General features: G+C 42.2%; 1 protein-coding gene across 1 annotated transcript in view; it reads right to left on the bottom strand.

Moving 5' to 3' along the window:
• Positions 1–2,026: 2,026 nt before the first annotated feature.
• LOC145399104 (uncharacterized) overlaps positions 2,027–26,778 on the bottom strand; it is a 199,442-nt gene continuing 174,690 nt past the window's right edge. Inside the window, exons 23-26 of the mRNA XM_080271850.1 lie at positions 23,280–23,393; positions 15,772–15,939; positions 15,066–15,140; positions 2,027–2,184 (exon numbers count right to left, since the gene is read on the bottom strand). Of these exons, the coding sequence (XP_080127976.1) occupies positions 2,027–2,184; positions 15,066–15,140; positions 15,772–15,939; positions 23,280–23,393 (515 nt within the window). The remainder of the gene's footprint in view (positions 2,185–15,065; positions 15,141–15,771; positions 15,940–23,279; positions 23,394–26,778) is intronic.

Here is a 26,778-nt window from a genome sequence, read left to right on the forward strand (position 1 = left end):
ATTTCCTCCTTTCACACACCCTTCCAAACTCCTCTACCAACTGTCTCAATCTCTCCTCTGAACCAGCCACCAGTGCAGTATCATCTGCAAACAGCAGCTGCTTCAGATTCCACTCTCCACCATCAACATTCACCAGACTCAGACCTCCACCTAAAACTCTTGCATTCACCTCCCGTACAACACCATCCATGTAAATATTAAACAACCAAGGCGACATCACACATCCCTGTCGCAGCCCCACTCTCACAGGAAACCAGTCACTCACAGCATTTCCCACTCTTACACACGCTCTACTATTTACATAAAAACTTTTCACCCCTTTTAGTAACCTACCATCAAGACCATACAATCTTAAAACAGTCCACAAAGCCTCCCTATCAATTCTATCATACGCTTTCTCTAAATCCATGAATGCCCAAAACACATCCTTGCCTTTCGCTAAATACTTTTCACACACTTGTTTCACAGCAAACTCCTGATCCACGCATCCCCTCCCCCTCCTAAAGCCACACTGCTCATCACCAATCACTCCCTCTGTACCCTCTCTAACTCTCATAATTAACACTCTACCATAAGCAAGTGTGTACCGGCAAAGCAAGTGTGAATAAAAAAAAAATACTCTGATTATACTGAACTCCCCGCCTCCTGCTCCAGATAAAGTAATAATGTATTAGAAGTTTAAATCACGGTATCAGTTAAAAATGTGTGCTGTTTGTTCTTACCTTGCCAGTTACATTTATCTAATGCCATTTATCCTGTCATATTTTTCGTAAATCATTTTTCCTAGCCATTTCTCATGTAGTAAATCTTCTATGCCATATTTACTATGCAGTCTTTGCTAATGCCATTTTTCCCACGGCATTTTGTAATGTCATTTTTTAATATGTAATTTTTGCCGTCTCTTTTTGTCCCTATCATATTCTGGTCACTGTCTTCCTTGTGCACATTTCCTTGTGTAGTCTTTTCCTACTTTTTCTTGTCTGGTGTTAAGGGAGGGATCGAGAAGGGAGAAAACAAACACCACAGACATAACTACTTACTTAACTTTATGTTTTGTACACATACAAAATTATCACAATATTATATTCACAGATATATCAGAAAAATTAAGTACAGTAGTATTTCATCGAATAACTAGTGGTCCTTTATTTGATTTTTTTTTCTGAATTATAATATTGCATAGTATACTACATAATACAAGTGCAATAACCAAGAATATCACAAGTCTATCACTAGAATTCCATATAAAATTAGAACATTGCATAGTGTAGAACATTACCTGCCTCATGAAGATTTCATGATGGTTTATACATTACACATATGCTCGCACTTTCCCCTTGGGCATATTAGACATGGAGTATTAAAGAGAATGTGTAAATGTGTACTTATGTCTACAGCTACATTAATTTATCAGATCCTCTCTCCAGCTTTAATATTTTCCCTTCATTCTGTCCCCCCTCCTTCCAGTTTAGTTGTATTGGTTATTTATGCCTTTTCTACCCATCGTTCTTTTAAAGTTCTAATTTATTTTTATTTTTCCCCTGTAAGTTCATTATGTTTTCTTTACCGTTCCATTCTCATCCCTCTCTCTCTTCATATATTTCCCCCCCCCCCTATTCTTCCGGATATTTTTCGTCCCTTCTTCACTTTCCCTCTTCTTTTTTCTCTCATTCTCATCCCTCTTTTACTTCATCCCTTCCTTCACTTCCTATGATTATGATCCCTTTTGTTTTCTTTTCATTCCCGTCTTTCCTTTCCCGCATCTGACCTCCGTCTTCTTTGATGATTTAATAGTAAGGAGACTGATGGAGAGGTCACTTGGATTTACTACTCGCTTACACTTTCCTCTTTCCCTTTTTAGGCTTCACATTCTCCTACCCTCTCCCCACCTTCCGGACCTATCAACCTTTTCATTTCTTCCCCATTTCCTTTGTTTCTTCCCTTCCATCTCTCTCCCTTTACCTTTGTTTTCCCCTACCCTCTCTCTCCTTCTCTCCCGCTTTCCACCTCCCTCTCCTCCGTTGTCTCAAATCTCCGACTGCCCAGAAGACTTCAGGGTGAAGAGGCTGATGGAGAGGTCCTTGGGCACAGATGCCGGCTTAAACCTGTTCATGACGAAGAGGAACCCGACCACCAACAGGATGCCCAGGAAGATCATACCGAACGCCAGCCCTGTCATGTCGCCTGAAGTGTGGGAAGGGGGTTAGTGGGGTGGAGGTTGTGGGTGGTGGTTAATGGTCCTGGGGTTTGTGCGATGGGGATCGTGGGCGGTGGTTAATGGGCCTGAGATTTGTGGGGTTGGGGTTGTGGGTGGTGGTTAGTGGGGTTGGGGTCGTAGGTGGTGGTTAATGGGCTTGGTGTTATAGGGTTAGAGTTGTGGGTGGTGGTTAATGGGCCTGGGGTTAGTGGGGTCGTGGGTAATTGGATGGAGGTTCGTGGGGTCGTGGTTAGTAAGGTGGGGGTTAGTGGGGTCGTGGGTAATTGGATGGAGGTTAGTGGGGTCGTGGGTAGTGGGGTGAGGGGTTAGTGGGGTCGTGGGTAGTGGGGTGCGGGTTAGTGGGGTCGTGGGTAGTGGGGTGAGGGGTTAGTGGGGTCGTGGGTAGTGGGATGGAGGTTAGTGGGGTCGTGGGTAGTGGGGTGGGGGTTAGTGGGGTCGTGGGTAATGGGGTGGGGGTTAGTGGGGTCGTGGGTAGTGGGGTGGGGGTTAGTGGGGTCGTGGGTAGTTGGATGGGTGTTAGTGGGTGGGGGTTAGTCGAGTGGGGTTAGTGGGGTAGTGGCTAGTTGGTGGGGATTAGTTGGATGAAGGTAGTGAGGTAGTTAGGTGGTGACCAGTGGGGTGGGTGTTTGTGGGATGGGCGATGATGGGTTGATTGATAGTATGATGGTGGGTGGGAGTTAGTGGGGTGGTGGGGCGTTGGTTAGGCTGGTGGTGAGGTGGGGGCTAGTGGTGTGGTGGGTTGGGGGTTAGGAGGTTAAATGAAGAGTGGGCTAGTACTTGCCGTGGCTCTACCCGTGAGGCAGACGAGGCACTGCCTTCTCTGAATTTTTGAAAAGATATACCTACTATTCATGACAGGCCAGTTTTATGGCTGTGTTTACGTATCAGGTTCTCCCGAATAAAAAACTGGAGCATGCAGTCCGGACTGACACTGCTCGACTCATTTGTTTATATGAGCTGAAAAATACTGCTGGTAGGAATGAACCCCCTGATTGGCTTAACTAGTGGGATTAAACTCTTCACGGACGCACAGCGCCTAACTACACATCCACATAGAAGCAGTTGCTTACCTGTGGTCGACGGATCTGTTGGGCCAGACATGACTGTGGTTGGGCAACAACAACAACAACACATTCTGACTGATATCTGCTAGAAAACAAAAACTGTAATCTAAAATGATTGTTAAGATATAGGGATGGAAAAAGTGCAGAAACAAAAGATGAAATGCACAGGAACAAAATAACATTTGTGGAGATTTAGAGTTCTAAACTATTGGTACATTCCACCAACTACAAACGGTTTGAGTACAGTGTGGAATATAATAATGGGTAGAGAATGCTGAATATCCTCTCATCCCAAAGGCTTTCATGATTCTGTGCTTTGTTGATCTCTGTTTTTGCATTTTTCCATCCCTGCATCTTAACCATTCTAGAATAAAATCTTTTTCTACTTTATGATTGTATGGATGCTATCTGCCAATTGCACATTGCCTGTATTATAAAACGACTTTTAACTTTACGGTAATCGCTACCGCGATTGCTGATTACAATATATGCAAAATGCTTGGATGAAATAAAAGCCAATGTATTCGCCCAAGAATACATATCACCCGCCAGCAGTTAAAAAAAAAAAAAAAAAAATCTGGCAATCAAGGGCACATTGCAGCCTCGCCAAAATCGAAAAAAAAAAAAAATCTTAAGATTTTGCTGTTTACTTTTACTAAGTTAAATATAACACTAGCATTAAGAAACCTGAAATCAGGGCTATTATACTGGTGAAGATCACTGAGTATAACAAGCGTTAGAAGAATTTCTAATAGTTATCCTTTAAATAGCCATTCTCTTCACTGATGGTATGATAGAAAATGGTGAATAATGACAAGCTAAAAGAAAAAGTTACATGGTATTTTTTCTCGTAAAATCCTCCGGCATATGGAGGCATATCCTCACAGCTATGCCAAAATAATTAACAAAAAAAAACATATACTGTATCTCGGGATATTGCTCATAAAGTTGGGATACAGTTTGTCCACTTGATTTTGAGATATTTTGGAAACACACACACACACACACACACACACACACACACACACACACACACACACACACACACACACACACACACACACACACACACACAAGGATGCAGGCAATTACAATATCACCTTTGCTACATGGGCAACATGAATCTATGAAATTTTACCTATTGTAAGAAAAGTGATTGTTTTTTGGCATAACTCGTGTAGTGTAGCTCGAGTGCTACTATGAATATAAAAAAGGAACTTCCCGGGTTGTTAAGAAGTGAGTTGGTACCTAACATGTTCATGTCTGTGTGTTCATTTTGGAGTTATTACTGATGAAGAAAGTAGAAGAAAGATCAAACTCAATCTTTCTGCTACTTGACTGGGCAACTCCTGTCAAAGTTAGCAGAGCTTTGTGAGTAGCCACCACTTAAATAAGGAAAGTGTTTTAGTCCATACTCTTTAACCCGCCACATCCCGGTGATGTATGGGTATGTCTTCGTGTTTTGTAATGGCGACATCCGATGATGTAGGCTACCCATACTTTTGCAATTGCCAGGTCCGTCATTTGCATATTTTTCAAATTTCGCATGTGATTTTTGGTACTTAGACAGGGGACACCTTCCTTAACCCACTGCCAAGCAGGGACATTCCCCGATCCCGCGTGACCCGCACGCAGCCTTGTCTAGGTCACTCACATGTTAGCAGTGACCCAGCACCCCAGCACAGACATGGCACGCCGAGGTCTCTCTGATGCTGAAATTCAAGCTGCCCTTGACAACATCACAGGCAACAGTGATTCCCCACTCACGGCAGCTGTGGCGGACAAGGACTACATGCTTCCTGAAGATGAAACAAGTAGCAGTGGTAAGGAAGTTTCGTCTCCGAGGAAGCGGTGGTATGTGACGTATTGTGAGGCTAGAGAAGGCCAGCCTGGACCCCAATCACGTGCACACACCTCTCTCGAGCCACTAAAGGAAGGGGAGGATGAGGACGAGGACGGAGTCGTGGAACGTGGTGTTACCTCATGGCTCAGGAGGGAAATGATTTCGCCACTAGGAGCTGAAGAGGTAACAAGGAGGAAAATTAGGTATGGGGCTTGTGCTTTGTATGGGGAAGATGCAAGTGGTGTGGCAGAGGTGAGCAGTGAAAGGGAAAGTGATGGTAGCAGGGAGGGCGGCTGAGCACATGGTACACCTGGGCAGCGGGCAGGTGAGGAGCAGTCGTGCCCTAGCACCTCTTTCTCTCTGCAAGATTCCCGTGCTTCCTCCCCACAGCCCTATGATGTGGGGAAATTAAGGAAAGAGAAGGGAAAGGGGAAGGGAAGAGGGAGAGGGAAGAGGAGCGCAAGTGGGTAAGGGTGCTGCTCTCCACCTCCCCAGCCACCCCACCACCCTCTCCTCCACACCTCGACGAAGGCGATGATGGAAACGAAGTGGGAGACTGTGATGTGTCATGGAACTGGGAGAGATTTTATGACCATCAATCACCCCTTCCCGGAGGAGTTGCGGTCTGGCTGCACGGCCCCTGGAATCCATGCAGGCTCTGCCAGGGTGGATTTCTTCCACCTATACTCTGGTGAGGAGTTTGTGGAGTGGATTCTGGAGCAAACCAACACATTCGCCAGCAGCCAGTTCCGTGAAAGAGAGCGTGAAGGTACGAGAAGCAGGCACTCGCTCCAATATGACTACCCAGTTACCACAGGTGAGATGTTTATCTTCTTAGCCCTGGTTCTCTTGATTGGTATTGTACGGAAAAGACAAATTCCAGGATACTGGTCTACAGAGCCTATGACCAGCACAACTTTTTTGGGGGAAAGTAATGGGCCAGAATAGATTTCAGCAAATTCTGAGCCGCCTCCACTTTTATGATGCCGACGATACTGCTAATGCAAATAACATGGATAGAATGAGGAGAATATGGATGGTATTTGATCACCTGCATGAAAAGTTCTGCTCATCCTTCTATCATTATAGAGCCCTTGTCATAGACAAGAGTCTCATGTTGTGGAGAGGCAATATTTCTTTTTACCAGAACATACCCAGCAAGAGACACCGTTTTGGGCTCAAGACCTTTGTTATGAGTGACTCTAAGACTGGTTATGTGCAAGACATAGTCTTCTACACCGGTGCACAGACAGACATAATAGAAGATCGAAGTATTGGACTCTCTGGGGCCGTGGTAAAAACAATGATAGAGGAGTACCTTCATCGTGGTCACGTCCTGTATCTGGACAACTGGTACACTAGACCCCTTCTCGCTTGATACCTCCACCTTCATGACACTGGAGTCTGTGGCATCGTAAAGAAAAACCGTCGTCATATGGTCAAGGTTGGGAGGAAACTTGACAAGAATGAGTTTTTTTTTTTTTTTTTTTTTGAGTCAAATGACATCCTCACCACCGTATGGAACTACAACAGGGAAGTTTTCCTCCTGTCGATGGTACACTGCCCCTTGATGCACCGCACCAGCTCCGTGCATTACCACAGCGAGAGGAAGCACCAATTCTGGAAACTGGTGTTGGTACTGGACAACAATGTCAACATGAGGTGAGTAGACCAGTCTGACTCCGTGATTTCCAGTGTGGAATGTGCCAGGACCACGATGGAGTGTTACAAAATGCACATCTTCCACTTGCTCGATATCACTGTCCTGTATGCCCATTTCCACACCATGAGTAGGTGAACCTCCGGGACCTTCAAGGGGTTTGTGAGGGAGCTGTCTCAGGAAATCATTGCGAAATATCCAGAGGACATGCCCCACCACCGCCACCATCCCGCCACTGCCGCCCAGACCTACACCTCACTGCACACCACTTCCCCACCACCATCCCTCTTCATCCGAACCGCCCTAGACCCCAGCACAGCTGTCATGTCTGCCGTAACTCGAAAGTGAGACCAACCACTCAGAGAAAACACACGAGGTACGAGTGTGTGGATTGCAACATTGGACTGTGCATTGAGCCTTGCATCAAGGAATACCACACGTTAGTGCATTACTGATACTGTGTGTGCTTACGATATGACGCTCACCATAAAACTAAGTGCTGTAAATATGAGATAATCTGATGCTTGCTCTAATAGCAAGGCCTGTAAGTATGTGATAACAGTAATACAAGGTGGAAGCTGGTATAATGTTAGTGGAAAAGTAAAATGTAAGTGGAAGAATAGAATGTAAGTTGAAACAACAGTCATAGCGAGTTCACTCACTATGTAAATATGCGCTAATATTAGGCTAAATATAATCGTAAGACCTGTAAATATATGATAACAGTTATATAAATCGGAAACGGGTATAACGTGAGTGGAAAAGTATTACGTAAGTTGAAAAAAATAAAATGTAAGTTGAAACAACATTCATAGTGAGTCATATGTGCCAGAATCGGGCGATTTTCAGGTGATCGCTATATGGAACTATGCTTATAAAGACTATATTTTTGTTTGAAAACCAATATATTCTAGTACTACATGTTTTTTTGTTCCAAATCAATAAATATCAACCTCTTCTGAGTGGTTTCCCACGCTAATCGCTACTATGGAAAAAGTGACAGCCGCAACACACCTCCACAGAACACAGTACCAGGTGTACATTGGGTCGCCTGTTAAAACCACTTTTGGGCCCAGGTGAGCACTCTCTCTGTGATTTTCCGTTGGTTCTCACAAAAAGCGTAGGTTTGAGATAAAAAAAAAAAAATCCAAAATCTGCCGGGATTGGGGGGGGGGGTCAGTGGTGAAAAATCTGCCGGGATGCAGCCGGTTAAGCTATGCCTCGTGAGCATTTTCATGTGCCCCTCCCTCTCATACTTTTGTGTACTGGACGCCATATTAACCTATGCCATTCCTACATAGTATATGCGGGCGTGAATATTGATTAAGATAATTACAAGAAAGTAAGTGCCAATTTACAGGTTGTGTCAACACTTCTTTTATACTGTTTAATACACTGCCTGTTGTATTTATTGTAGTTAGACATGAAAGTTAAAGTAGCAGTTTACCATAACTTCCAAGGGAGCTTGGGAAAACACCTCATACTACTCGAAATTAATAAATTTCTCAAAATGCCTGATGACTGTATCTTTGTCCTATATTAATTTATATGATATGATGATGGTCATCGGATTAGATTACCACATAGGTTCACTGATCAGTTATATTAGTTGAAAAACTGTGTGTGTGTGTGTGTGTGTGTGTGTGTGTGTGTGTGTGTGTGTGTGTGTGTGTGTGTGTGTGGACATACGTTAATAAGCTCTATACATGACTCCCCAAAATTCTTTCCACATTCATGAGAATTCTACAGGTAGGATATCTGCCCGCGATCTCTCTTGCATGCCACCAACTTGGATACTACTCATACTCATCCAACGCATTTCTTGACCGTCTGGGAATCAGATACAGTATGGTGCTTTGGTATCAGCAAGGGGTTCTATGGTATGTCGCCAGGCTTGTGGAGAAGTTCTAACACAAAAAGCGATTCAAATGAATCCCAGTAATAACCATGAAGGTTTCACTGAGATTCGAACCTGCATCATCAGAATTATCTGTCAATCTGTCCATCTACTGTATCCATAGCCAGACACTCTAATCTCGTAAGGGATGGCCACAAACAAATCGTTTGCATGTCGTCCTGTCCCCTGCCATTTCGATGCCCTCCCTCCAACTTACACCCTCCTTTCTCAAATATCGCCCCACTCCATCTCTCCGTCTCATTCTCGGTCTCACCTCTCCCTCTCTTCCCCCATCCTTCCCTCCACCTCGGTCACATACACTCTCCTTGTTAGTCTCCCATTCTCCATCCTCTCCACATGGCTAAACCACCTCAACGCATTTCTCTTAATACTTTCTATCACGTCCATATCAGCAGTACAACACTGCTTCAGATTCTCATTTGTCAGTCTGTCTCTCCACGTGACTCCTCATGCTCCTTTCAAATAACTCATTTAAACTGCTCTCACTTTGACTTGTGTCCTTCCAACAAGTTCCAAGCTTTGCTTCTGTACGTTAGCGTGGGTATCATAATACTATCATGCAGCAACTTTTTTACTTCCATGTTCACTTCCCTATATCTTATCACTCTTTTTAATGAGCCAGCAACCTCTCTTCCCTGTTGTACCCTTTCAAGCACTTCATCCTCTAAACTACCGTCCTTACTCATCACACTACCCAAGTACTTGAATGCACTCACTCTTACCATCCAGCCTCACTCTACATTCAGTGGCTTCATTTCTCTCGAAGACCACTGCTTCGCTCTTCTCTATATTCAACTTTAGATTCTGTTTCGTACGGTACATACTCTCCCAGACTCATTCACAAGCTTTGCAGTCACCCTTCATCTTCCATTAACAATACAGTACTATCTGCAAACAACAGTACAGAAGTTTCCAAACCCTGCCCTCGCATACTAGGGCCGCTCGAACATCCAGTGCTTTACCTGATATCTCTTTTTATAACGCCATCCATATTCAAACAGAAAAACCATGGAGACATGACACATTCCTATTTCAATGCAGCATTTGGACAGAAAAATTCATTTAGTTCCCCATCCACATTCACTGCAGCCCTAGTGCCCTCATACATACACTTGATGGAATTCAACAGTTTCCCATTTACTTCAAATATTTATAATATTTTCCACATTCATTGTCTATCCACTCTATCACTTGCTTTCTTCAAACCCATGAAAGCCAAATACAACTTCTTTCCCTTCACTAGAATCGTTTCCACCAAACACTTCACGATGAATATTTGATCTATACAACCTCTTCTGTTCTTGAAACCTCCCTGTTCTTCTCCAGCTTATTCCTCTGTTATTTCGCTAACTGGTCGATAAGTCAAAGGCTTTTCGTCTCATTAACTCTCCTCCTCTTACTGACTCCCTTCAACCTCTGTCTCTTCGCCGCACTGTTGCATCTTTATCTCTTTTCTATCGCTACTTTAATGGTCACTGCTCCTCTGAACTGTCTGCTTGCATTCCTCCACCTCTACGACGGGCGCGTAGCACCCGTCTGGCAGCAAACTCTCATCCCTTTTCTGTCCAACTCTCTAATGCAAGAGTTAACCGTTACTCCCAGTCTTTCATTTATGCAACAGGTCAGCTCTGGAACTGTCTCCCTCTGTCTGTATTTCCTTCTGCCTATGATCTCCAGTCTTTCAAACGTAGTGTGTCCAGGCATCTCAAAATGATCGGATCTTGAATTTGGCTCTCTATTGTATTTTGTTTTTCTCTTGGAGGGAACTGTTACTGCGGGCTCATGGCCTTTGGTTCCTTCTTCCTCGCATAAAAAAAAAAAAAAAAATCCTACCATATACTTTTCCTATCACACTAAGAAAACAAATGCCCCTATGATGACCACACTTCTTTTTCCCCCTTTCCTTTTTACTGGGGAAAAATTATACCTGATTTCCAATCCTTCCTCCCAGGCCACCTGTGATTTAGCATTTCACCATACACTTCATCATTCCTTTGGACTTTCCTCATTTTGACTTTCTTAATTGGTTCTCTTACTTTTGCCCTGCTATCTCCTCCTCCTTTCTCTTCTCCCTCCTTCTCCCAGCCATTCCCCGGCCACGTACACTACGTCCGCGTTACTTTCATTCTCTATATTTAACAATTCCTTAAACTGTTCTCTCCATCTGCTCACTTTTTCTCCCTACTCCACCAGCAATCTGCCATTTTTATCTTTCACTCCCCTCTTACCTTCTTTATCACCCTGTCTTCCTCTCTTAATCTCCTTCCGGAATGTTTTCTGCAACTCAACTTTACCCTCAGATTCCTTTCAAACTCCTCATCCATTCTTTTCTTTCACCATTCTTCCCACCACTCTCCTTTTTTCTACATGCAACTTTTTATTCCATATCACTGATTCCTCCATGCCTCTGCTTTCCATCCACTCACAATATACTTTCTTCTTTTGCACCACAGCTTGTCTCAGCTCTTCATTCTGTTCCTTGCACCCCCTTTCGTATTTGCTTCACCCCACACACCACCTCACATGCTGCCCAGATTTCTTCTGTGGATACCTTGCACACACCTTCCACCACTCCCAGCTGTTCCAAATCATATTTACCTAATCGCTCCTCCACTTCTTTCTTATATACTCCCCCCCCCTTTTTAAATCCTCCTTCAACCCTTCTACCCACTTTGTTTGGTTTCCTTCCTCCTGTCCTTCTCTCCTTCTTATTCCTCGCACTTGAACCTTGACTCTCTGACCACTTTATTCCCAACCTCTGTATGCTCTCACATCCAGCACATATCTTTTCTTTCTCTCATCCAGGCACACATAATCAAATCACTCATTGCCTTCAGTTTATTCAGCTCACCACCCACCTTCCTCATCACACGCCATGTAGGCTACACCTGTGGATCATTTTGTGCCTAAAGAGGGTAATGGCTATCACAAATTCACTCTGAACACAAATGCCAGAATTATCATATCACTTTTACAATGGCAAGTGGGTTAATTGGGTTATGACCTGGACTGAGATGTGGCCTGGATTATTTATTGCAGCATCGTTAAGGTAGTGATCAATGTAATGGTAATTAGTGAGATTTATGCTGATAAGAAGACTGGTAAGGGCGGTGGTTAGTGAAGGTCAGAGACTGTTGGCTAGATATTTAACAGGCATATGATTTTGATTAATAACTGACCTCAAATGGGATCCAACAAGAGAAGTTGTCCCCATCTTAAGAACAGAGATGTATAGTATGTTTGAACGTTAATGGCTGCAGAGTGTTTTAATGAGTATATTCAGTATGGCATAGAGAGAGAGAGAGAGAGAGAGAGAGAGAGAGAGTTAGATAGATAGATATACAGTATATATATATATATATATATATATATATATATATATATATATATATATATAGATATATATATATATATATATAAACACTCCCGGCCATATACTGCATTGGTGGACACAAGGGGTGCTGTGGTTGAACCAGTGTCGTTTACCATAAAGTATGCTTGCACCCAGTCGGCTTGCGTGGGCCGATTACACTTTTTTCACAGACTACACACACATCCAAAGCCACTCCAACACAACAGTTACACTTACAAGTACTTCTCATCCAACATACAATCTCCACCAGACAGCCTAAGCCATCTGGTAGAGATACATTGGCTGTATCGTCCTGACTTCGGTCAGGATAGGCCGGTCCTGCAGTGGGTACTCAAACGGCTGATGATGATGATATATATATATATATATATATATATATATATATATATATATATATATATATATATATATATATATATATATATATATATATATATATATATATAATATATTAAGGAATGGAGGTGGAGTTCGCAATCTCCTTTCCTGAAATCTAAAACTCTTGGTGGTTATTTGGGTTAACCACATCACTCTGATGATGTACTTCATACTCTTTTCTGTTTACTTTCATGGGTTTTTACTGATTCTACGAGAATCTGAGTTAAGCACAGCTATAATTAACCTCATCACAAAACAGAGGTCTTTCCAAAGTTTGATAGGATAGGATAGAAGCAGAAGGAATATAATGAAATAGAAAAAAAAAAAAAAAAACAGGCTGACGAGATTAATGACCTTTGCCCAGTTGATAGGCATAACTCTGTTTTATCTAATATTGGTTAAGTTATCAAATGGATACAAAAATAATAACATGTACTATGGATCACAAAAGTTCGGTGCACAATATGCGTTAAATATTTGGGAACACAGAACGAAGGTCACTGAAATATTAGTGTCCTATATCCCACACGTTGGTAACCCTGTTGTCTGGAGGTGTCATATGGGCACCTAGCAATAACCCCTTGCATATATGTTGCAAACGTTATGTTTATATAAGCCGACATTGTTAATACACAATGGGACGATTGGTAATATACAGCAGCTGTTGGAATGTTTTCGGTAGGCATCGGACCCCTTGTGCACCGATACTTTTTTGACCCGTGGTAGTGTACATATGCAACATAAATTAGCTTATCATGGCAGTGCTACCTCGGAACCCGTAGCTACAAATAAAGTTTTTATAAGTCCACAATAAGGCCAGACGTTAATCCTGATGTTTGCTCATAAATTGCTTTTGCTTCCTCAGAGTTGGTCAGAACCCTACTAATAGAAAGGTTATTACAATAATCAAGAAATAAACCATTATTATCAAGAAAATATCGATAAGAAGAACTTGAATTAATTGCACTCTATACAGTCAGACGCCTTAATTACGGAAGGGTTGCTACGAATAAATCGCCTACATGTCGTCTTGTCCTCCATCATCAGGAAGCTCCATTCTCACCCAAACTCTTCCCCACTCTGCCCTCATACTCCATCCTAAGTCTCTCTCTCTTCCCCTCTCCCTCCATCTCACTCAGCAGACTGCCTGAGTCACTCTTACACCCCTCATTCGTTCCACATGGCCGAACCAACTTTCCAGCACATCCACATTATCACCTAAACGTTCCCGAATCTCTTTCATTTGTTATCTGCCTTTTCATATAACTCCACATTTTTCTCCAAAATCTTATTTCCACTCATACTCTTGTGTACTTTCACCAAAATCTAAGTTACACTTTCATACTTTAGTGTGAGGGTCCTAATATTGTCATGCAACATCCTCTTTACTTCCTTGCACATATTCGTCACTGTTCTCCTCCTCCCTACAATACTCCATCCATGGCGAACCCTGTCTAGCAGTTCATCCTCTAATCGTCCATCCATGCCCATCACATTGTTGTTCAAAGGTGTTACCGTATTTAGTAAATGTAAAAAATAATAATAATAATAATAATAATAATAATAATAATTATAATGATAATACACACGACGCCTGTAGCCTTCGATTTACCAGTAACACTTTTATTTCATTTGTTATTCCAGCCTGCTCCTTGATTTCTTAAATATTTTATGGTGAAATTCGTCTGATATACAGTACATTATTAAGTTTTTCGCTCAGCATCAGACATGTGGTTTTAATAGATTTAATTGCAAAACTGATGCATCCACGTCACCTATCGTCACGCAATGTGCTCAGTATCTAAACTGTCTGTCAACCAGGCAATCAAGAGCAAACGACAGGCCAGTAACCAGACGTTCCCAGGAGGTCTCTGAAAAGTAGATGCAACCTAAACGACAAACGCAATCGTTTATTCTGAAAATGAAACTGTACCTAACGTCTATTACGCGCTAGTAAAAGCTATATGAGAATACTGACACGACCCGTCTGGTTCTCTTTCATATATTGATGTCCCCTATATTAGGTTGTGCCTCGACTGACAGTCACCAGGTGATGAGTGCAGGTATGTAATGTAGAAAGGCATTACATATCTGCAGTCGATGGTGTTCCGTTAGTCGAGGTATTTTTACCATTAGTGTAGGTCTAGCTATTTGTCTCTGTAGGATTTAGTATAGGTTAGCGATTTGTCTGTTAGGTGATTAGTTTTAGGGTCTTTACATTAGCTATTTTAGTTTATAAGTAATATAAGGTTAAAAAAATTGAAAAATTATAAAAAAAAAATAATAAAAATAAAATTACAAAAAAATAATAATAAAAATTATTATATATATATGTACGTGTGCATGAAAGTGTGTATGTTCATATGCATGGGTGTGTGTATGTATGTATGTATGTATGTATATATGTTCATATATATATGTATATATGTGTGAATATATATACATATATATATATAAATTGCCTTAATGACCAGGGGCTCCGGCCTCAATGGTCGATAGGAAAAAAAAAAAAAAAAAAAAAAAAAAAAAAGACCTGTACCTTATCTCCAACCTGGCTTGAACAGTAACGTACAACCTTATGTGCCCTGACCTGACCAGGCCTGTGACCTACCTGCAGTGTAAGGTTTGCTGCTCTTGCGCTGACTGGCCACCCATGCTGCGTAGTCCTTGTCGCCGAAGAGATCACCTAATGTAGACAGCAAAGTGTGAATGCAGATAGAAGTGACTGCACAGAATCAGAGCATTATGACAGAGAAGTCAGAAATGACATGATAAGGTGACAGATAATGATGGCAGAGAGACAGAGAAAGAGATGTGAGGAAGAGCTCCGTCACTGGATACATATCAGCTGTTGCTTTGTCATTTATCATCCTTCACGGCTACACAGAGGCCCGATAAAACAGTAATAGAGAGGTACTGCTTCTGATGTCACTTATATTACAAACAACTTCAGTTCCAAGCAACTCCTCAGTACGCCCACAGAATCCTCAGTTTTCAGTACATACACACAGCACTTTTAATACCGTCTTTTCTACATCCTCATTAGACTGATGGATATAATGGTTACAATTTAAGGCCGAGCTGAGCACAGTAAATACCATCCATTCATCCATCCATCATCCAATCCTACGTTGCCCCATGAGGAGCCCGGGGCTAGGCAAGTTGGTCCTGACATTTAGGATGAGAGTGACGTACCAGTTACATTTAATTCATTTTCATCAATGCTTACACCTATAATATCAACAGTACTCCTTCAGTGCAATCTCAGTACATCTACTAAATCTTCAGTAACTCAGTATAGTCCCAGGTACACTTACGTGAGTAATGATCGCACATTTGGCTTGGTAGAAGTTTGAAGCCCGACTCCCCGATGTGATGTTCTGCCAGGAAGCAGAGACTGGCAGGGCCCGTCTCACCGCATATATCCGAGTCGTCACTCACACACTCTGTGCAGTAGTCGAAACTCTGGCACACTTTGTCAGTCGCTGCATGGGATCAAAAGGATGAAGACAGGGATTAGAAAGAACAGATGCTAACTGAATTTTGAGAAACTGTAGACAGAGGAGAACGAACACCGTACCAATCTCTCCCCGATGTGAACGTGTGGGTGTGTGTATGGGCGGGGGGGGGGGGGACGACTTAGTCTAGGAATGCGAGACGTTGGTGGAGTTTTGACAATAAGTAAAAATGGGAGGCCGATCACGATGGTAGTCGTTGCCAAGGTGAAAATGGTTAAGAAAGGGGACAGGGTAAAGGGGACTAAACGTACAGGTCAGTAAAGATGTAGAATATGCCATATATAATTTCAGTTTTGATTTTTTAAAGATGTTAATATGTGGAACAAGTTATCCAGGGATGTACACTCACGATCCAAAGGAAGTATCCAGGCCTCGACGATGCCGTGGCCAGCAATCCAAGAATGATCTGGTGTTTGGACACAGCTTCATACCCCTTCCCCTCCTCTCCCCACCTGCCATTATCAACCACCACCCCGTCCCTTGATCGAGAGGTAGCTCAGTCCTTTGCTTCGCGATTTGAAGCGCGCGCGCGCTTACACACACACAAACACACACACACACACACACACACACACACACACACACACACACACACACACACACACACACACACACACAAAATGAATGACAAAAAAAGGAAAGAAGACTGGCCATTACGAGCTTGACTCAATCCTACTAAAAAATAACACCCGCTCTCTTTTCTAGTATCGATATAGTTAATGTAATTCAGTAAGTGGAAATATCTGTGTCACGTGTGAGGCGTGTTCCACCTTGGGCTAAATAAAGCTGTTAGCCAGTAGCAGAAATAAAATAGAAGCTTACTTCATGAATGAACTACGGTGTTTGGAGAGTGTCTGTCTATTATTCAGCATGTCTTCATTATTATGTTTTACGTCTTCCTAATCAGAAAGATTGTACTTTCATTAAGCTAAATAAATTCGTCTGGGAGTTACAATAATGCATTATCAGTTAATATGAACTGATAATTCCAGTTACTGTGAAATAATACTTCGGAAAATGTTTGGCTCACTTTCATTCTGTCCATTCTACCTCTTTGTCTTTCACTTTTTCATCTACATACAGAGTTTATTCTCACCTATACTGAATAAAACTGTGTGCCTTTAGCAGGAGTGAAATAACAACCAATGTGATATGATAATTGAGAAACTGTTTGTCTTTACCTCTGTCCGTCCATCCTAGTGTCCATCACATCTTCCTCAACGAGAGGGGTCTGTTAGCACTTTATATGAATCATGTCAAGTGGTGGAGTCAAATATGAAATGAGTCAACATTAATCAATAATCCAGAGTCTGTTTCTGTCTGTTTGTTTATCTTAATTAGGAGACAGTTTCCTTCCGAAAGTGGATATAATAGTTTGTCTTTGGCAACAATAAATAGCACACATCCTGAATCTCAAATGGCGTATGTCTCTGTGTGATTCCTTTTCCTTTCCGAAATAGTTTATACTCGTATTTATCTTGGGTTACTAAATGTGTTTGTTGATACTGAGAATAAAATAACAACAATGTTGAATCTCTCCACGGCATATGCCTCTCTTTCCGTCAGTTATTCGGTCTCCATGTCTGTCTCTACGAAGATGACTACTGTCCAGCAACATGATTCTCTGCCAGACAGAATTCTGGGCGGGCTTGAATGTTAAGGAAAAAAAAATATATTTTACATTTGAAGCCAATATAACGCTGTAATAACTGAAATGAAACTTAACAAATTAATCACTGTCCTGGCCGAGATTCGATCTCAGGTCCCCAAGCTTCATATGCACGCACGTTACCACTGAGCCAAAGAGAGGATCCCCGATGTGCCTTTAAGCAATGCAGGCTTTTATACACCCCATTACGTCCCTCTTATCTCCCCTTGGTGATTAATTTGGTGAGTTTCGAACACACAAGGTGGTGTAGCATCAGAGGCCTCCTCAGGGAGGCTGCGAACCACTCTGAGCAGCCCAGGATGTAAGGACAGGGACGCTATTAGCTAACCAAGAAACAACATCAAATTGCCAACCAAGCCCCGCCTCACATCCCACCGCTGCCACCAATGTAATAACTCAAATGAAACCTAACAAATTAATCACTGATCTGACCGAGATTCGATCTCAGGCCCTCGTGCTTGATAGGCACGCACGTTACCACTGAGCCAAAGATAGGATCCACCCCTTTGTCTATAGGCAACGTAGGCTTTTATACACCGCATTACAACACTCATTCCTTTTTGCACTACGTTCGTGTATTATGTTACTGTCCAGTCGGATTCTTATACGCATTGCACTCACGAGCACAAAGTTCAGCTCAGGGGTGTCCCCTTTCCACTCCTGAATACGAGGGAAGAGGGGAGGGGGGGGTGAAACGAGCTCCACCCACCTCTTTCCAAGCCTCCAACCATCCGACATACTCCTCCTCAACACAACCCCCACACGTTATTCTTAACTGGCAGTTGCATTTCAAGCTGACCTCATAGTTAAAACTCATGATCACACTACTAATACCTCATCATCATCATCATCCAAACCTCCTTTCCCACCCTAGAACAGGGTGAGGATTAGCAATGTCCAGACAGCCCAAATTTGCCCAGTCCAATGGGCCCCACTTTCGTTCACTCACCATTAAAGCCACTTGAATCCTGGCTCTGTCTGAGACGCCAAAAACATTCATCACATTCTGTTGCTTCACACAAACGTATCTGGTAGAGTCAATCCGGACGCTTGCACGTTATGTTTGCCAAATCCCTGATCATGCACTTCTCCCAGTATTCATCCAGCCAGCTCGATCTCTTGCCAGTATCCTAGCCTCACCGACTTCCAAACCTCTCCTCCTCACACACTCATCCACCATATCTCTCCACCTTCTCCTTGACCTATCTCGCCTCCTCCCTCCTTCAACTTTGCTCCGATATTCCATGTTCACCACTCTATTGTTATCCATTCTCTCCACGTAACCATACCATCTCAGTACACTCTCTTCGATTCTGATGTCCACAGACTTCCTCACTCCACATCTTTCATGAATCACATTATTTCGTATCCTATCCACACTGTACTTCACATACATTCCTCAGCAGTCCCACCTCCACTGCTCTCACTCTTGACTTTTCATTTTCATGCCACACCATGGTCTCACATCCATATTTTAAAGATGGCACTAACACTCCTTCATGTAAGCCTCTTGCAGCTGCAACACTCAAGCCTCTGTTTCTTATCACGCACTTCATTGCATCAGCTACTTTCCTTCCTTGTGTCACTATTTTTCACTTCTTTTGCACATTTTCCTTTCTTTTCTATCACTGTACCCAGGTAACTGAACTCTCTCACCAATTCTAGTCTCTATCCATTCACTGTAACATCACACTGGGAGTCACCTTCTCCCTCAGTAACCATCACTTTACTCTTTTCTACATTTTCTTTCAAGGCACGACGCTCACAGACATCAGCAAAACTCTGCACTAGTCTACCAAGTTCTTGTCCGGTATTTGCAAGTAGTACTGCATCATCAGCATACAACTAATTTGAGATATGCCATCCATCGCCATTCATTACCAACGCCATCCCCCTTTCATTACTCGTGTATTTACTTATCACGCCATCCATATTTATACTGAACAACCATGGGGACATCTCACAGCCTTGTCGCACGCCCACACCGATCGTGAACCATTCATTTAGATGCTCACTTACCCATACACATGCTTCACTATCATCATGAAAACTCTTGACGGCACCTAGCAGCTTCCCATATACACCGTACCTGCGCAAAACCTTCCACAATCCTTTTCTGTCTACTTTGTCGTATACTTTTTCCAGATCCATAAATGCCATAAACACCTTATATTCATTCTTACAAGCCTTCTCCACTATCTGTCTCACTGCAAATATTTGATTCACATATCCTCTGCCACTCCTAAAGCCACCCTGTTCATCACTCACCAGAACTTCTGATATATCTCTATCTTTATAACAATTCTTGCATATACCTTCCCTACAACACTCAATAAACTTATGCCACGATAATTCTTACACTCATTTCCCTCACTTTTATTTTTGTACAGGTGTACAATCACAGCGTTTTTCCACTCTGCTGGCACAGTTTCACTCCATTCCGCTCTCTCCACTACACTTAATCATCTCATACACCTCATCAATCCCAGCCCCTTTCCCATTTTTCAGCCGCCTTACAGCGTTCCTTACCTGTGAGAGTGTCACGTTTCCTATCACTGCATTCTTTCTCTGCACATCCCCCAAACCAATTATGTTTACAGCGGCTCTACTCTCTCTATTCCCATTCATCAGGCTTTCAAAGTATTCTTTCTATCTGGTCCTTACTTCATCCCCATGTGTTCATAATCTACTACTTACATCCTTCACACTTTCAAGTTTCTTTCTGCTGTCACTGCTACATTCCGCACCTCCTTCCGGAATAACTCCCTATTTTCAGAGTAATTTGCATTCATTTTTCTTCCTAGATCATCATTTACCTTCTTCTTTTTCCTCTTCACTAGTCTCTTTACGTGCTTCTTCCTCTCAGTATATTCAGTTCTCATTTCAACTGAACCCCTATCCTTTAACCACTCTAGCCACTTCTTCCTCGTTTCCTCCACTCTTAACCTCTTCATCCCACCATGCCGTATCTTTCTTCTTTGTTGTTTCTCTTGCCACACCACACACTGCTTTAGCATTCCTAAATGAGCAATCCCTATACGCATTCCACAGGCTGTACAGATCCATTTCATTCCAATTCACTGATTCTATACCTCCCCTATTTTGGTCCTGTATTCATCTGCTATTTCTTTGATCCTCAGCTTCTCGACTTTCAATCTTTCTCGCTAACTGCTCCTCTCTCTCCTGGTCCACCTCACTAGAGAGAGAGAGAGAGAGAGAGAGAGAGAGAGGAGTGCATGTGCATGGGTGCTTGAGAGAGTGTGCTTCACCACGTGTGTGTGTGTGTGTGTGTGTGTGTGTGTGTGTGTGTGTGTGTGTGTGTGTGTGTGTGTGTGTGTGTGTGTCTGTCTGTCTGTCTGTCTGTGTTTTTTTTGAGTGTGTATGTGTATTGTGTGTGGGCGTTATTGTGTTTTGTTTGGTTGTATCTGTCTGTCTGCCCTCTGTCTGTCTCTGAGTCTGTGTTTTTGTTTGAGTGTGTATTATGTGTGGGTGTTATGTGTGTGTTTTGTGTGGGTGTGTATTTATCTGTTCTTGTTTTTTGTTTATTTGTTTGTGTGTGTGTGTGTGTGTGTGTGTGTGTGTGTGTGTGTGTGTGTGTGTGTGTGTGTGTGTGTGTGTGTCAGTGTGTGTGTTGAGTGTGTGTGTGTGTGTGTGTGTGTGTGTGTGTGTGTGTGTGTGTGTGTGTGTGTATGTGTGTGTGTTGTGTGTGTGTGTGTGTGTGTGTGTGTGTGTGTGTGTGTGTGTGTGTGTATGTGTGTGTGTGTGTGTGTGTGTGTGTGTGTGTGTGTGTGTGTGTGTGTGTGTGTGTTAACAAAATGACTCAAAATATTTTTTATCCGATTTGGGCTAAACTTGGTGGAAGGGTTTAGGGTCCTCCCTGGGGTTGACAAACTGTTTCGAGAACAACAGGTCAAAGGTCAAGGTCACATGGTAAGGGCAACTTCAAGAGTTTTGGTTCGATTTAAACAGAAAAAGTTGGAATGGTTTGAGATATGGATGAAGTTATTCGATTTTTAAAACAATTAGTCGAGGGTCATGGTCAAAGGATAGACCTATGACCTAGTTTTTCTTTAATTTGGACCTAAGTTGGCTAGGGGATTGAAGGTCATAAAAGGATGAAGAGATTTTGACAACAATAATTCACAGGGCAAAGTCACCTCAAAGCAGTTGCCTTCCAGTTTGAAGCAAACTGGTAAATGGGTTGAGGGCCAGGCAAGGATAAAATATGTTGATTCTTGGAGAAGTCGGTCGGTTGTCAGAGTCACAGGGTTAAGTCAAATGGTTGGGTGTTGTATTCTCTGTTTTAATGTTTTAACGTATGTTGTTATGTTTAAAAGAACCAAGAAAAACAGAGAGAGAGAGAGAGAGAGAGAGAGAGAGATGAGCCATAAATTAAAGATGGGAGGGCGATGGTGTATGCATAATATATGATGACTGCTCGCTGAACAGCTATGGTGTATGGAAACCTCAATTTCTGATAGTCACTTATGGGCTGGTTTTGAACATAGGGTGCAGGGAATCTTGGATGTCACGATATGGATCTAGCTTACACGTTCGTCCTCCCAGTGTTATATGTACGGCCCACAGACTCTGACTCACCAGTTGTATAATAATATAGAGTACTCCCTTACGGTTACTTCGGCCTCTTTGCCACACCTACACCCTTCTGCAAGTGTACTGCCACGGTCCAAAGAAACGTTACCGTTCACACACACACACACACACCCCGGGAGCCATATTCATCAACGTTATCTTTACCACCGGCAAGGTGGGTAGGTGGTGGTCCAGATTCATTACCCTTACTATCCCACCGGCTTATCAGCATGTTTATTATTTTCTTGATTTGATATTGCCAAAATAAAACAGATGGGATGCTAAAGAGGGGCTGCTGCCACCTTTACCAACCATTGCAATTGTATTAAGTACGTTAATGAATCTGGTCTCCCCGGAGGTGGGGGGAGGGGAGAGGCTTCTTTGAATTGTGGCTGTACAGAGCTTATATTCCATTCACATTCACCATATTACACCTACCTACATCCTCTCCCGACCCACCAACACAACTGAAGAACTACCTGCAACACTTCACACCCTCGCTAAACCACCGTATAACTATACATACATACATACATACACACATACATACACCGCAGTAACCCCACCTATACTACTCTACACCTACACGTATATTACAAGATACGTCTACATCACCATACATCCACCTGCACCATTAGACCCCATAAAATCACCTTATTAACATCACCATACGTACACCACTTGGCACCCCCCTACACCACTTAACGTCCACCTACATCTTTTTATACTTACTTATATCCCTGCATATTCACATACACCACTATGCCCCTTAATACCCCTCTACATCCACTTATGTCACATACGCTCACCTGACATAATCAACATCACCTTACACCCACCTATCACCATCTACACCCCTGAACGCCCTCTTAGGACTCTCTACATCACCTAATCACGTACAGCTGCAATCAACAGTCCCTGTACACTACCTCGAAACTGTACCAGAAGCTGGCGAGATATTGCGAAACTGAGTGCAAATATTTGAATCTCACTTCACTAATTCGAATCGCCAAAAGCGTAAAGAAACTATTGTCCCAGTGTGTACCTTCTATGCAGTACTTTGCACAGGCTTCAGCGGAAGTGTGCCTGGCGACGAGGTGGTGCTGGGACTTGGGCAGCCCTTGGTTTGGGTACCGGGTGAAGATCTGGTCCGTGCTGCCTGCGGAGAAATGGGATTGTGCTGGCGTTAAGTTACTGAGTTAGGCTGAGTTGGGTCAGGTTAGGTTTGCCTGTTTTGGCTAGATTCGGCTAGACTGAATTACGTGAAGTTAGGTGATACTGGATTATGGTAGGCTAGATAGTAAGCTAGATTTGGTTAGGAAGGATTGGCTTATGTTATATAAGATAGGATAGATTACGTTGCGTTAGTTTAAGTTAAGGATCAGGTTAGAATGGATTAGGTTAGGTTAAGTTAGTTTAGGTTAGACTGATCAGTTTAGGATGTTAGGTTAGATTTGGTATGCTGGGTTAGGTTAGGTCAGATTAGATTAAGATAAACTGTGCTCTATTGTTAAACTAGGTTACATCATGTCAATTAAATAAAATAAAATTGAATTGGCTAAGTAAAGATATATTATGATAGGTCAAGTTAGGTTAGTTGAGCAAAGCTTACAAGGCTGAGTTAAGATGATATTTAATTGGTGTAGGTTAGGTTAGGTTATTTTCATTCGTACCAAGTTGTTATATTTAGTTAGGATGGATTAGATTCAGCTTGGTGAATTTAATGAATGAAAAGTTAAATTCAAGATGATGTAAGGGGTGATTTTCAGATCATTTTTTTTTTTTAGGCCTATCGACCATTGGGGCCAAAGCCCCTGGTCATTAAGGTCAAATATATATATATATATATATATATATATATATATATATATATATATATATATATATATATATATATATATATATATATATATATATATATATATATATATATATATATATATATATATATATATATATATATATATATATATATATATATATATATATATATATGTAAAACACACACACACACACACACATCCATGCATATAAACATACACACTTTCAAGCACACGTATATATATATATATATATATATATATATATATATATATATATATATATATATATTTTCTTTTCTATTTTTAGTTATTGTTATTTTTTATTTTTTATTTTTTGACCTTATATTTTCAATAAAAATGCCTAATCTAAATAACCTGAAACTAATCACCTAACTGACAAATCGCTAACCTCTACTACATCCTAAAGAAACAAATAACTAAACCTAAACTAATGGTAAAAAGACCTCGACCAAGAGAACACCATCGACTGCAGATATGTAATGCCTCTCTACATTACATACTGTACCTGCACTCATCACCTGGTGACTGTCAGTCAAGGCACAACCTAATATAGGGGACATCAATATATGAAAGAGAACCAGACGAATCAGGAACATTCCATATACATCAGCTGTCGGCCCTAATTAGAATAACTTAAACAAGATGGTATAAGGTATTTACATAATATGTACAAAAAATGAAGGACCTCGCCCAACAGTCCACCATCGACTGCAAGTGCCCAATACCTTTCTATATTGCACACTTACACTCATCAGCTGGTGACTGTCAGTCAAGGAACGAGGTTTAATGTAGAGGACATCAATATTAGAAACAGATCAGTTGAAGGAGGAACTATTTCAAATATGTCAACTGTCAACCCTAATTAATAGTACAATACATACATATTTACAGTCGATAAAAACCAAAACCATATAGTAAAAAAGTCACATCACTCTTATCAGTCCTGTCTCTCTCAAGAAAGCCATCAATTTATCAGTCATAACAATGTCCCCATCACCCAGGATGGTGGAAAGGGTGAAGGGGATGTCTGCTGCGCCGCAGTAATTTATAAGTGATGCACGTTCACGAATAAATCGCCGACATCGCAGCATGATTTGACTGATAGATAACAAAGCATCACAGATGTCACAGTGCGGTGGGAATCGTCTTTCCATATAAGGTTTCATGTGCGTAAGCATGGTGGCATTCAGCTGCAAGTGAGCCAACATTTTTCTTCCAGGCGACTGGGACGGTTGGCAGTGTCCCAGTCGCCCAGGTACGGCTTACACGTTCGAATATTTAGTCTGGTCCACTGACCTTGCCACAGAAGATTTATTGTTTTCTTTCCGAGAGAGAGACTCGACCATAGATCACAAGGAACGTCCCAAGTCTCCTCGAACTCTACAGCTGACTTTGCAAGTAAGTCAGCCTGCTCATTCCCGTAGGTAAGACAATGACCAGGACCCAGATCAGCGTGAATGACTTGTTGCATGAATGCAACTTATTAACGATGCGGCCCAGGATCTCGTGAGAGTCCGTAGTACAAGGTGCAATTGCCTGAAGGGCTAATTTTGAATCCGAAAATATGACAAATGAGTCATGCCTAGAATTGAGAGCATAGTCTATGGCTTTGTCAATAGCAAAAAGTTCGGAGGTAAACACAGATGTATGAGTCAGCAACCGATACCTGAGGGCACATTCAGTCGACCACACACTTGCACCCACACATTCACTCGACTTGGAGCCGTCGGTGTGCAAGTGGTGGGACCCCAAGTGACGAATGATGATATTACGAAACAATTGGTGGACCTCCGCCTTCGGCACCTTGGTCTTAGGTGCTGGGAGCCATGATACATCAACAGTAAAGCCGGGTGGCTCCCAAGGCGCTATATTTTTAATCACCAACTTGTCACAGTCACTGAGGTCCACACCAAGCTCCTGAGTCAGTAAGTGGAGGTGAACAGCAAGTGGCCGATGCACCCTCCGCATAAGATGGTGGTATTAACGCAGGGGGGGTACAGGCCACATTGTCAATCTTACTTTTCCGAATTGTTCTTAGTTCATAGGACAAGGCCAGGTGGTCACGGCGAATACGGAGGGGAGGCACATTCACCTCCACTTCCATATGAGCTACATGGGTACACCAGACAGCTCCAAGACACATTCGCAGACATTTATTTTGCAACACATCCAATCCTTTCAGCGTGGCATCGGATGCTGAGCCATACACCTGTGCACCATAGTCTAGCTTCGATCGAATAAGGGACTTATACACCATTAATAAGGATTTTCAGTTGGCACCCCATGTAGTACCCGCTAGGTACTTGAGGACATTTAACGGTTTATCACAACGAGCAAGCAAATTATTAACATGAATTTTGAAGTTCAAATGATGATCAAAACGTATTCCCAAAAACTTGACAGAATTTCGAAAAGGTACCGTCTGATTATCCAAAGTTAAGCACAGATTAGGTACGTTATGATTAGTGAACTCTACAGCAGCACACTTAGGGATGGAAAACTTAAATTCCCACCACAAGGCCCATTGGTGGACGGAGTCTGGGCCGCTTGAATCCGCCCAGCCAAAATTTGTGCATTATGGGAAGTGCCATATTGCACAATCATCAGCGTAGAGCGAGTATTTAAGATTCCTGGGGATGGGAGCTGCTGACAGAATATCATTGATCATAATGCTAAATAAAGTGGGACCAAGCACACTTC

The sequence above is a fragment of the Coenobita brevimanus genome, chromosome 47, assembly GCF_032717465.1.
Source record: "Coenobita brevimanus isolate Jiangsu-jjx chromosome 47, ASM3271746v2, whole genome shotgun sequence".
Lineage (NCBI taxonomy): Eukaryota > Metazoa > Arthropoda > Malacostraca > Decapoda > Coenobitidae > Coenobita > Coenobita brevimanus.